We start from the raw sequence: 14,399 nt of genomic DNA, 5'->3' as shown, positions 1-14,399 counted from the left end.
CAGAATTCACTATAATGATGCCGATAGCTTTTTGTGAATATCTCGGAAACTATGGCCGACCGGAAGTTACATGTACAGAAAAGAGTTGTCCGAAATATTGATTTCTACGGCATATTCAAAAATCATCAAAATTGGAAAGAACTGTAGCTTTTCTACAGTTTCAACCAGGAAAGTACAGAGTGAAGTCATGAGAAACTCAATGCTTGTCGAAATATGTAACATTTCTTGAACGGTTACAACAAATACTCAATCTCTCTATTATCGGATTCTAAACATTTTGCGCTTCTTTTTTTACATTTTCCATTATAATGTTCATTTGTTCAGCACTCATACTTAAAGAATTCTCTTTAATTTGTTCCTTTAAGTCATCTATTGAAATAAAAGATTCTGTATACACAACATATACCCTGCTTAAAAAAAAACCCTACAAGAAAAAATCCTATCTGCAATAGAGGTAGGGGTATAGTCCGGCCTAGGTACTAAACATATTCTAAATAGCTATCTTAAATGTGTAATAAGTAAAACGTATAATAAAGTCTATGATAGGTATTAAAGATAGTCTCACTGAACATTATCATAATGAAAAATTACCTTGCTTAAATATTTGTATAACCTCTATGAAATATATATTGTACTTTAATTAAATATCTTGTAGTTCCTATATGTAGACTTTTAATTTTGTTTCAAACTTTTTCATTGTGCCTAATATTATATACATCTTTTTATATGTAACAGGTAATTTATAAATAATTTACATTGTTCGAGTTCGGTGAATCAACCTATAAAACAAAATTAATAATGACCATTCATTTCATTTCTTCCTAAATCATACGAAATTTTTAATTACAATATATATTTTAAACACATATTTTATCAATTTCTTTTGATATCTGTTAACCGTTACTTTACAAATAATTCATTTTATTAAGTAAGTTTACAAGTATAATTGCAATAAAATCTTTATTCTGTGTTTTAGCTTCGGAACATCATTAATGACGATGAACAATATAGTAAAATCAGCAACCAGCGGTATTAACACCAAATATGACCTTAAAGATGTAAGTCCAAAAATATAACACAATATAATAAAAATAGAATAATGTAAATAAATTTAAAAAATGTGATAAAATCCTGCTTTTGCCTGCAATGTGACATTTCAGAGATCTGAACGAATTTCAATTTTGTTAGTGATCCAGGTTTATAAAAATTCATTGCAAATCAGTTCACTAGAAAATATAATTATTATCGTAAAAAGTGGCCCGTAATGATTTGTTAATATGATTCTAAAGAGTAACTTTCTTCATTTATTTCATTTCTTTTGGCAGATATATTAAATCGAGATCTTCTCGTGAAATTGTTGTGTATGTATTGTTATTTGTTATCATTTTGACACTACTTTAATTATTGGGAGAACGAGTAGCTTATGCCACAAGAATTATAATGGCAGTGATTCGACATGTAGCCAACTCATAATTTTTGAGATATGTATTAAGAAAAATATATTAGTGCATACTACTACGTTACATTCTGCCTATACATACATATACATATATGACTGCGTACAAAACAGCGAAGTGACTATTGCGTCACTTTACAGTTATATATGTATGTAATATCGTGATGGAATATATTTACAATGAATGGATGATACAGGTGTTAATCAGACAGAAAAACGATATTTGTTCAACATGAACTAATCGCAGCAAACGTATAATAAATAGCACAACTAAATAATTAATCAACGACTCGACTTTCATAAACGCAATCAACACTCTCTCGGCAACGCAACTCGCAATCATTTTTTATTCGTTTCTCGTCCCTTGGCAACCGCTCGTGGTCAAGATCACGTAGGCCTCCTCTTTCCAAAACTACACGATCGAAACGAACGCCTCGGCTTTCGCGACATTCTACGCGGTTCACCCGCCAACTTCCAGGCCCCTCGCTCGCGATACTACATGTATATGTATGTATAGAGAGAGTGCAATGTAATAGTACTAATATATTTTTTATGATATGTACATATTTCGAAAACTATGAGTTTACTATACTTCCGTCCACATTCATCGTAATTTTTGACATTGAAGCTTTCGATCAAGGTATCATAGGGCATATTAGTCGTTGTCCCAATAATTAAAGCGGAACCTAGAAGTAGGATCATACACAACTATATGCAATTTTAATATCTTCTACTTTAAAGATAGAAGTATAAGTAACATAATAAACAAATATGGTAACAATTTAGAAATTTGCTCTTATTATCGACTTCGATGATTTTTGAATATGTTGTCGAGGGTATGATTCTGGCTAACTTTTTACTATATATGTTACCACCACTTAGTTCTAGTTTCCGAGATATTCGCGAAAAACTGTCGTTACTAGCCCATTCAATCCTCTATTGTGTATAATTACCCGTGTGTATCTGCGACACAAAACAAGTTTAGCCTGCATGTTTGCCGCTTTATAATCTGCCTACATTCATCAGCTAACGATCTCTTTACCTTTATATTATACTTTACTAATGAGAACAAACAGCTTCTACCAAAATTTCGTTTATAACTGCATATGCGTGATTCTATGAAATGTCGCCGAAAATTTTATTTCAGTACAGATCTCCGTTATTATTTTTTATTCAATGCGCTATTATTTTCGTAATCAACATATTATTTTACGCAAGCGTTGCCCTTCTCTTCGTGGCGGCCGAATTGAAAAAAGTTACTCAAACCCAACACAAGGTGATCATAGTTTAATTGTAGAAGAAACTGTAGAATGGGTACGTTTACATATAACTGTCAATCTACTATGGTTTCTAAAATATTCGCAAAAATCTATCGATGCCACTACGGTGAGTTCTGCTTGCAATTGTGCATCCATGACATTCGTATTAGTTGCCAGTGATGAAGTAGAATGATCCGATCGAAACCTAACACCTAACTTCAGTTTATGTAGACAAACGAGAGTGAGGCGATCTGGGATGAAGCTTTGTGCATAACTGCATGTGTGAGATTGTAAAAAATATCAGTTATGGTTCAATTAAAAATGAATAATCATCAATGTATTGGGTTTGAGTTTAGGATACATTTTCCAGTCGGGCCGTCCTGTGACAGTCGACAATACTTAAAATGGATAAAATAATAGAAATTAATTTGTAGAAATAATAGGTGAATGAATAATTTTTTAATTTGTACTTTACTATTTGTTTAGCTGGACATTTGATAAATTTTTCTAACTTAATTACTAAATAACATGTGGATGGCTACCCCCAGCGGGATACCCATCTTCGAGTTTGACTATTTTATTCCTTCAGTAAGATCAGTGGGGCGTTTTCTTCTTAGTCTTCTTTTTATATAGGTTTTGGTCATTTCAGCACCCAGCAGGTTTGAATGTGTTGCCGATCTTTCAATATATTTTTCTGCGTACCTGCCAATTTCTTTTTTGACCTTTGGTATTTTGAAGTCTTTGCGTATATCCTCGTTTCTGACAAATCATGGGGTGTTGACTATTGTTCTCAGTATCTTCGATTGTAGCGACTCTAGTTAATTTATATGGCTCATTGCTGCTGTCCCCCATAGTAGTATTCCGTACGTCCAAATTGGTTTTATTATCGTTTTGTAAATTTTTAATTCATTTTCTATGTTGAGTTTAGAATTTCGGCTGGTCAACCGGTACATGTGTCTTCTTTTTATCCGTATTTTGTCTATAACTGATTTAATATGTTGCTTCCACGTAAGTTATGAGTCTAAGTGGAGTCCTAGATATTTAACTTGCTTTGTTTGTGTTACATGCCTGCCATTCAATTGAATATTTAGCGGTTTCCATTTTTATAGTTTAAATGTAATATGTTTGCATTTACTAGGGTTTGCTTTTATTTGTTTATCTTGCAGCCATTTTTCTATTTTTACGATATGCTCTTGTAGTCATGTGACTGCTGTTTCTGGATTAATGTGTCTGACTAGTATAGTCACATCGTCCACCAATGTCAGTATCTTGCTATTGGTAGTTGTTGATATGTCGGCTGTGTATAGTGCGTATAATATTAGCCCTACGACACTTCCTTGCGGTACCCCTGCATTGTTGTCTTTAACTTCAGAATATGTGTCCCTTATTTTTAATACAAAGGTTCTATTGCTGAGGTATGATTTGAGTAAGTGGTAGATTTGTTCCGGGAAATGTTCTTTGATTGTTTGTAAGTGGCTTTCATGGTTCATTTTATCAAATGCTTTCTCAATGTCGATGAAGAGGGCTGTACAGTATTGTTTCTTTTCTATTGCTAGTAAAATTTCGTTGACGAGCCTGTACATTTGCTCTATCGTAGAGTGTTTGTTTGAGTGAATAATTGATATTATTTTATGAAACAGAATAATTGTTACTATTGTATGTAAACGTTGCCGGTCACCTCGCAGTGGCCGGGTTAAAAAAGTTTTCCCAGGCCCTTACCCGATGCATTGATAACATTCAATCCAATTCTCGCTGTTACTAACCAATACTAAATTACATGTACGCTGTTACGGACGCACAATCGTAAGAAGAATACACTGTGGTAGTACCAGCAGCCTTCTACATATATCTTGGAAACTAGGGCCTAACAGTGCAGGTGTAATAGATACAGTTATGTATATATATATGTCGGGTTTACATTAGAATTAGGGTTAGGGGCGTGAAACGAATCTTCGTTTGGGTTACACGTTGTCGTTATGCAATAGAGAAGACATTGACTAGTGCAAATACGATTATTATAGAACCGGACAAGTAACCGTGGTAATTAGATACTCGAGAAACTAATGACAATGATCCTAGGTTCAATAACGAATCCGCGGTCGACGGGATGATAGATGAACGTACTCACAAAATCTAAGTCGGACGCGTAATATTCACTGGTCGTAAGGGGTTACTCTTTTTCATCGATGAGATCGCGAGCGGGATTGACTTTCCCGTCCCGACGATGCCACAGAGGAAAACTATATTGGGGTGTGTCTAAGGACACGAGATCATCGGATTCGTCGAGAAAAGCCTTCGTTCAGAAAGTAAGGGAAATTGGCGTTGCTGCTAATTGGTCAATCTCCATACCGGTGGTTAGAAAAAGATGCTAGCCGCCCTCGAGGGAAAGTTGCTAGTGGGAGACGCCGCTCGTTGAAAAATAGGTCTCCCCTATTTTCTCGTAGTTGGGACAAAGACTGTTTGTCTGTTTGAAGGACTTTAGTTGACTAAATCTTAAGATTTATAACGGGCCCTCGAGCTAGCTGAACATGTACTGCGGAGACGCGTCGACATTTGGCAATCATCTTACTCGAGGAATAGGGTCTGCGTGTGGCGAGCTACAGGACAGAGACCGTTGGAATGTTTACTGTCGAGTGTTACAACTATTTCCTTTTTAAGGAGAGCTATAGAATTATTCCATGCCTTTGTTAGACAAAGCGTTCATCCCGTGACCGCGGCTACGTTCAGCGACTGACTGTCGCCTCGAGCCCAAGCTCATTATCACAACTCTCGAACAATTACAATCGGATTGAATAACTACAATTGTTCAATTGCAGCTATAGTAGACTCTAGGTTACAATGTTGCGGGATTATCCAAAATTCCAAAGGCTCCGGTGTTCTTTCATCTCCGACATATATATATATATATATATATCGGAGAAGGAAAGACAGCGGGATTTCCCGTCCGGAATGTTGGGACAAACCCCAATACACTAGTCCAGACTTTTACTATAGCCGCCCTTAAGTAATAAAAATAAGAAATAATCTTAATGTTCCAATCTGACTTTATGACGATGGGTTTGAGCTCGAAGTGACATGGCAGGTCACCGGACGAATCCACGGTCCATGGGAGGACTCGTATCAACGTGCTACTCGATTCGGGTAACTTCCCGATAACTCAATCGTCCAACGACTCACTAACTAACTGACTAACTCTAACTCTCACTCTGACTCCGTCAGTCCAAAAGAGGCTGACCTTATATACTCCTGTCCCCGCTTCTCGGGTTAATCTATGTTTTAAGGAGAGCCATATAATCATTTCATACCTCTGTCAGATAAAGTTGTTCAGAATCGTGCTCCTAATGACATATTTAAAAATGTGGTCAAACCTCTAAATAATTACCCAAAAAGTGGAATTATCCATCAGACAAATGATAACATGTATTGCCTTTCATTAATATTTAATACTTATTAATATTTGTGCTATTGCATGCCACATTGGTCACGCTTTGGCATCAATATGTTTCGTGTGCGAGTTACGTGCGCGAGTTATGTGCTCACGCGTCCGATAATCGATGTCATTGCACTGTAACTTGTTACCCGCCGAATTAATCTTGGGTAACTGATTCACGAGGAAGAGTATTGGTTGCATGGTAGTTACAGCGACCAACGACGCCAAAGGTTATTCTTCGAACGATGAGCAGGTTTTGAATTGTCCCCGACTGCTGAGACGAGATTCATGAAAGCGGGTAATTATGTGATATGAAGTGCCTGTTGTGACGCGATGTACAGCTGAACGTTACGAATGGTTAATGATATACTCGTCCGTGAATGCGTGTCGATGCCGCTTGCAATCGAAAGACCCGCACGCAGCCATTCATTGATTGTTCTCCGATTACTTCATTCCACGAGTGCTTGGAGATATTGTTTGCGGTTGAAAATCTCGCACTGGACTGTCAACTGATCATTTCGACTGATGGAACTCTATGAATGATTGGAGGCATTGACGAGTGAGGAAAGGCAGCTGGGAAGACTACCAAGTGATCGTTACGATTGCTGGAATGATTTTGTCTCCACGAACGCTTGAAGTCGAGTCCATAAACATTTGGAGATGATGATGAGTCAGCAAATACAGATAGAACTGTCCTTTCCAAATGCTGAGAGATTGAAACGATTCTTTGTTCCATATCCGGAGGGGAAGATATTATCATATAAGGGAGATTGTGTGAGACTCTCTTCTTTGAAACTTGAGAGAATAATCTATTCTTACTCGACATCTGTTGGGAAAAACGTTAACAATTAAAAGACACTGACGAGACAGAACTAATCGTTTTGAACGATTACACGAGACTGATTCTTTGATATTTATGATGTTGAACTCGTCCGAGCATCCAACAAGACTCGAAACAGAGATCCCGAAAAACGCACGTTGATTGGTTTTCACCGAATGCAAAAAATTGCCAATCAGCATTCTTGCTCGCAAGGCATTTTCTGCCTTTCGTGCGCTCGATGCGCTCGAAGTCCTCAGCGGGAAATGCCGCGTTTATGACGCACTCGGCCATCGAAGCTACAATAGACATAGAAAATTAAAAATACTGCGACGAATATTGAAAGAGACCGTTTTAACTGTTAAAATCCCGTTCTCTAAAGTAGTCTCATGATTGCAAAAGTGAGTGTCTTAAATTATTCACGATGATCCTCATACTTTTGTTCCTTCGAACACTTCCTCACAGTCCGCTTATCAAAAGGCATCACTGTATTCCCGACTCGAAATCCTTTGCACAAAGTCTCTATTTCTTAGGAATGCAATGTCAATTCGCTTGCCATTTTGCTGGCATACTATTTCATAAATCTTTTAAAACTCTAAACGTCATCAACACCTCATAACTCCGCGATTTCGTGTCATTGGCTATCGTCATTCCAGACATTCACTCAAACACCCTTCCATAATCGTTATTGAATCCTGAGCCCAATCATTAATTACGATAACGCTAAATAGCAGTGGGCTATCGTCACGAAAATGCTTTACCGCTAACAAATATTTATTAGGATTAAGTTCTCCTTCAGCCTTGATTTAATACAAAGGGTTTGATACATTACGATAATATTTATTTTAATTAATGAATTCGTTTTGTAATATTTACAATTATAAATAAACGCTTAATTCGAAAATTTCCCCTTGAATTACCATTAAACTAAAAGAAGATAATTCGTGAATAACAGCTATAAAAACCGAAAACTAAGAATTGCATTATTTACTCTGATCTTCCCTACTTTTATTTTGCTATTTCATTTTGTCGTAAATGTTTCTTTTTTGCCTTATTTAATAGTTTATTTGATATTTAATGGCTTTTTTAAAATAAAAATTAAGTACTTCAAGCTCATAAAAATATTATCATGTTCAGCTGAATATTGTGTTCTATATATACTAATAGAAAATCTCATAAAACTAACAAATATTAGTACGCGAACCCGCGTAGCTTTATTTCGACGTTCGTGCACGTCGACGATTGTAGAAAGAATATACTAGGCATCGCAGTCACAAAATGTTTTTGCGACCCACCAGCGCACGACGCCGCACGGGGAAGGACCGAATTTATGGCACCCTAAGTGTTGACGCTTTCTGTTTCCACAGCTGAGAGTGACGAAGGCCAAGCGGCCCTTCAAGGCGTTCAAACTTCACATTTTCCTTCACAATAGTTTTGTCTCGTTAGTTTGTTGGAATGTTACATTGCATTGTCTATTGCAGAAAGATTTAATAATGAAGTATTCGTATGTTCATCAATTTAATTTCTTAAAAATAAGCATATTCTAATAAATATATTTTTTGATATTTAGCTGCTGGAATTTACTAATGAACACAAGGGGGAGTTTGGAAGTGCAACGAGGTCAATACAACAATCGATAGAACAAGCTGAAGCGAACATACGATGGGTGGAAGCCAATCACAATACGATTCAAGATTGGTTAAAAAGGAATACCGCATAACAATAAAACGAAGCGGATTAGTGTTACATAAATAATTGTAATATCTGCGCGTTATCCAATGGAGCAATTAAAATTGTCGAAGCGAGGACTCCATCCTCACGCGTGCAAATATTTCAAAACATTGTTCGATTATTCGAAAGCATTTTACTCATACGAAAATAATCGCTTTGTCGCTATGGTTAAACGTAGACCACGAAAAACGACCTATATCTGAAATTTATGAAACAAATATTAAGTGTTTTTTCATGATTTTGTAAATACGTGTTAAATATTAATGTATGTATGTATAATGAAACATTTAGGTATTTGGATAGAAGAGGTTGAATTCTGTCGATGTTATAGTATTTTACGCAAATTCGTGTATATTAATAATTTAAATATTCTCTTCAAATTATTTAACGGATAAGTTGAATTATTTTTCTTTATAAGACTTCAATGTATCTTTAGTAATAGTTTGTTTCATTAAATTAATCTGAACCTCTATATGTGATTTAAAAGTAACATCATTTATGCATACATACATATCTACAGTATTCGACGATATTAGCATCACGGAAATATTTAAACACTTAACATAAAAAATTTTTATAAATGTACTGTGTATTTTATACGATACTTTTCGAAATTTCTTTATATTACACTAAGATAGGATTATTGTAATGATATTGGTAAGATGTGAAACCAATCTGAAAATGTATATAGAGATTGCAATACTTTTATCCCAAACAAACATTTAATAAAAAATTAGCATAAAGCAATAATGGCCTTAAACATATAATTAATGTTCATGGCGATTTTACTAATTTCATTCATTATAACTAACAAGTAATTAATTGTTCAAATACTTTTATGATTTTTGCGATATGTATGATATTATAAATATTTTGTAACTTCTGTATACACATGATTTCAGGTACCTTCTGCATTTTATCAATATAATTATGATTGTGCAGTGTCTTATTGCATTGTTAATAAAATGTTAAATTATTTTGTATTACACACACAATAGACTCCTTCTATGATAAATATTTAATATTCTATGCTAAATACTTTCGTGAACTGTATGTTTGTTAAACCTAACTGCATATAAAATATTAGTATCGGAAGCCTACAGTAACGTATTAAATCATAATTTTTTGTTCTCATTAGCCATCATAATTCTGGTTATACAGTGTTAAAATACAATCTTAGCGCAACTTAAATTTCTTCACGAAGGTTTAACGAAGATTCTTGCAATTAATTTTGTATCGTAAATATGCTTCTTGTTATTATTCATTTAAAATCATAGCTGTTATGACCCTTACATGTTATTATAAGTAGACTGTAACATTTCTTTTCGAATTAAAAAAATTAATAAAGGTAAGCAAGAAGAATTAAATGTTTTAGTGAAGAATCGAAAAATTATTGCTTGCAGTAATTATGAATGATAACATTGTGATGGTATTATTACAGGACAATAATATTAAAGCAAAAGTTATATGGAATGAAATTTCAATCGTGGTAGCTTCAAAACATTACTGTTTCTTAACAATTATAATTTCTGTATGATTGACTTTAACGCAACAATTTCCAGGAAAATAATTATTCATTTATACTTAATTTGATAATATCAATGAGTTATTTGTTGCAAGCACGAGTCACTCGAAATTTTGAAATTTTGAAATCACAACTGAAATTGTTTGTTACAATAATTATCGCCAAAGTTGTGGTATGTAACACAAAATTATAGAGACAAATTATGCACAAAATATTTATTACACACTTTCTGTTTCAACGTTTGTTTTTTATTATGCACAATACTTAAAAGAACTTCCTTTTCCTGAGTCTATAAAATGCCGTGTACATTCCATCGGCCATGTAAGTTTTAGAAGATCCGACATGAAATTGTCACGACCGGCATACTTCAAATCCGACGGACTGACGATAGAGATAAAGATGTGGCGGCACTCGGCGACAATGTATATCGCTGAAGTGCTTAATGAACCATCAACATCCCAACGGTCCTTCCACCGAAGGTTCTAGAAGAAAGAGCACGTGGCAACGATCGCGGACGCCTAGCAAATGCATGGACGGTGGGGATGTTGAGGGATGACAAAAGAAAGTAATCGGATCCGATCGAAAGTAAAATCATAAGAGTCAGTCTTAGAAAGTCACGCCTAGAGTTCGGAAGTAGATTGTAAAGTGTATTGATGTTAGAAAAAAATAAAGTTTTCTTTTTTTATTTTTTTACCTCAAATTCCTTTTTTATTTTGTTATTTTACGTGACAAAATCATGAATCGATGGCTCTTTTTTGTAATTTTTTTTGTTTGTAAAATAAGACCGCTATGTGAATATTACACACTGAAAGATTGCTTCTTAAATATTGTACAATAACACTGTATTTTGGTTTCAATATAATAAAATTATATCGGTTTTTGTTCTTGAGTGTGTTATGTATCGTAGATATAATATAGACAATTTTATACAATGTCGTCGTTTTTAATTTCTTTGGTAGTGGTCCATATCTTGGTACGGGATTGGTTCTTTAGTTTCGTTCGTTTAATTAGTTATTGCTTTTTTGGCCCCAGTGTCGGCTTTTTTATTTCCAGTTATGTCTTAATGTGAAGGATCCAGATAAGTATCCTTGTGCAGTGTGTTGGTTTTTTGAATGATTTGTACAACTTCGTGTTTCTTTAAATCTTATTTTATTTTTACTACAGATAACGATAGAAACGATGTTTAAAATTAGACAAGTTGCTAAGGGTAGATACTCGAATTTCCTAATTTCGCATTTTCTTGAGATGGAGCAGGTGGAAAGAAGAAGTAATTGGTGTGTATATGTTTCAAAGAAGAAGAATGTCCAACCCCTACATAAACCTTACATAACCATGTGCGACGTTGGAATATCCGACTAACGGTTCACAAACAATAAAATAATAAAGCGCGTAGAGCTTTAGGAAAGGAAAAGAGTATACTAGTTCCAACAAATTGCATGTCGTTCGATTGTCCTTGGTAATAAATAGCCGTCGTCCCCTTAAATTACTTTTAAAAACTCGAAAGTATCGATACGCGATGGTACGACGTAGCCATACTGTTATGTATCGGCGATTTACATTTTTGTGTTTTAATATATTCATTGGATTTCAGCCGCTAGGGAGCGGAGCTTTTATGTGATTTTGTTTTTAATTGTTTTTTCTGTACTGAAAACTTGGTCGTAAAACAGGACGCTTCGGTAGTCTACTTTTTGGGTGCTGTGTAACTTTGGGGAGGGGCGGGATGAGAGGGAGCGGGAGGGGGGATGTTAAATAGATTTATTTACAAAATGTACAATATTTACAATGTTTACACCTGTGTTATACGGGGGCAGAATTGAGTTCTGTCGGTTTAATGGTTTTCTCTCTTATTTTATTATGGATTCAGTATCCACCAATATTTTTTTGTATTTTTTTTATGTTTGTCTTTAGTGTCTTTCGGAGGGAGGGCCATGTTGTATCTCCACCTAGTGTCTGCGGTCTGTCCATTTAGATTTTCTTCGTAAAGTATAGTTTTGATCTGTTACGCCACGAGGCTTACCACGGGCTGTATTTTCTAACCGTCGCTCGCGGTCCTACAACGTCGCAGACGGATCGTCGCGGCTGCCCGGCAAACAAACATTGTAGTGGCAAGCGCACGGTTCATTAAGCAGGACGACCTCCAGAAACGTCGACTCGTGGCCGTTATTTTACCTCGCGTAAAAGAATGTGGCGTGATCCGAACGTAGTGGGGGTCGCCTTCCAGAAAAGACGAAAATAATCGAAGGGCGGGCAGTTCCTTCTGACGAGTCAAACGCGACACACCGAACATATCAGACCAATAGCAAACGAATTTATCTAGAGATCAAAGTCGAGTCAAATTTCTGTAACATCTTCATCAGATTATTGTAAAATATATTGTTCTATGTTAACCTGTTAATACAGTGTTACATTCATTAAACCACCTCTGTTATCCTAAACGAAACAGGGGAACGACTATTTCGCGGCGTCGATTAACATGATCGTAGCGAGAATTTACAACTCTCGTTGACGTGCTATCTCGCGATCGCGTCTCTCCGCGAACGGTCGTAACATGATCCCTAATTTTCTTTTTATGTGATTATTGGGATATTATTTTGGTCTTGGAGGTAGTTTTTTTCGTCAAGGTATAGGAAAGCTTCTGGCGGGATGTAGCCTGTTGTCAGAGTGTTTTTGTAATATGCGTCATTTGGAAATAAGCAACTGAAGATTAAACTATTTTCTTTTATCTTTGCCGCTTGCGCGAAGTGGTTTCTTATTAGCTTTAGGATGTGACAGTCTATGCGGTGAACGTTGGCTAGGTCGTATATTATTTTGTTTTTTATATATTTTTTGAATCCGCTGTGTTCGGGGATCTGTAAGTACTCAAGCAAGCCCTGATGCATTTTCTTTCGAATATGCGAATTTTTTCCATTTGGGAGGCTGATATGTTGTACCAGATTGGGCAGCCGTAGGTTATGATCGGTCTGATTAGCGCTTGATAGCATAGAATTTTTACTTTGCTGTCGAGATGTTTGGAGTGGAATAGCTTTTTTATTTTCCAGAATGCTTTATTGGCCTTAGTAAGTTGAATTTCGGTGTGCTGCTTGTAGTTTAATTTATAGTCTATGTTAACTCCTAGGTATTTTACACAATCTTTGTTGTGGTATGAGAGCCCCTTTGTCTGTTTTTTCTCTTAGTTGAAATTTTTTGCAGTATTCTCTTTCTATTGGGCCGATTTCACTTGACTTGGGTCTAAACAGTATGGTTTCGCATTTGCTTATGTTGATTTTTAGTTTCCATGAGTGGTAATAGTCGTTTATTTTCTCAAAAAGTTCTTGGAGTTCCGTTTTTATTGTTTTGGTTTTGCGGCCTGTTACGTAGATGACTAGGTCATCTGCGAAGGCTATGGAGCGTTTATGGGCGGATGTATTGAGATTAAAGAGATTTAGTAAGTCACTATTATAAATACTGAAAAGTAACGGGGAATTTACTGTACCTTGCTGCAGACCGTTTTTTATAGAAAATTCTTTGCTTGATGTGTGTGAACCTTCGATCATTACGAATGTTCTGCTTGTGATCATGTCTCACATTATATTAATTAGGTATTTCGGAAAGTTTTCCTTGATCAATTTGTATATAAGACATGGGATCCAGACTGTGTCGAAAGCTTTTTCGAGGTCTATTAAGCAGGCGGTTACTCGTTGTTTTGCGTTTAGTGCCCAGCAGATGTCCGACGTCAGTTTGTTTATTGCGTGAATTGTAGAGTGCTTGTGCCGGAAGCCAAATTGATTTTCTGGGATTATGTCATTTTTTGTATAGAAGGATGTTAGGGGGTTGTTTATGATTATTTCAAATACTTTGCTTATGTTGGGGAGGAGACTTTTAGGTCGTAGGTTTGCGGGTGATGAGCCGTCTTTATTTTTTTTGTAATAGCTATCAATTTGGCTTTTTCCCATTTTCTGGGGAAATATAAGTTGTTTAGTGCATTGTTGAAGAGTTGTGTAGTACCATTTTATTTTGTTCGGTAGACGCTTGAGTAAAATGTTTGGGATGCCGTCGAAGCCGGAGGATTTTTTGTTGTTTAGTTTGGAGAAGATTTTGTTTAGTTGATTGTAATTTGTGAAGTAGTTTATTTCTGGTTCTGGTTGTTTGGGGTTATCTGCGGTGTTTTCGTTTGAGAATATGCAGACTGTTTTGTTTAGTGT

At 35.6% G+C, this 14,399-nt stretch overlaps 1 protein-coding gene across 7 annotated transcripts in view; it reads left to right on the top strand.

Moving 5' to 3' along the window:
• Positions 1-10,909, top strand: part of LOC126866431 (aminopeptidase Ey) — a 51,824-nt gene extending 40,915 nt beyond the window's left edge. For all 7 annotated transcript variants that reach the window (XM_050619999.1, XM_050620009.1, XM_050620037.1 and 4 more), the window contains 2 exons: positions 977-1,058; positions 8,533-10,909. In XM_050619999.1, the coding sequence (XP_050475956.1) occupies positions 977-1,058; positions 8,533-8,682 (232 nt within the window). In that variant the 3' untranslated portion in view covers positions 8,683-10,909. The remainder of the gene's footprint in view (positions 1-976; positions 1,059-8,532) is intronic.
• Positions 10,910-14,399: the final 3,490 nt, after the last annotated feature.

The sequence above is a fragment of the Bombus huntii genome, chromosome 1, assembly GCF_024542735.1.
Source record: "Bombus huntii isolate Logan2020A chromosome 1, iyBomHunt1.1, whole genome shotgun sequence".
NCBI lineage: Eukaryota > Metazoa > Arthropoda > Insecta > Hymenoptera > Apidae > Bombus > Bombus huntii.
The sequence above is the reverse complement of the archived record's forward strand: the minus strand, read 5'-3'. Positions and strand labels throughout refer to the sequence as shown.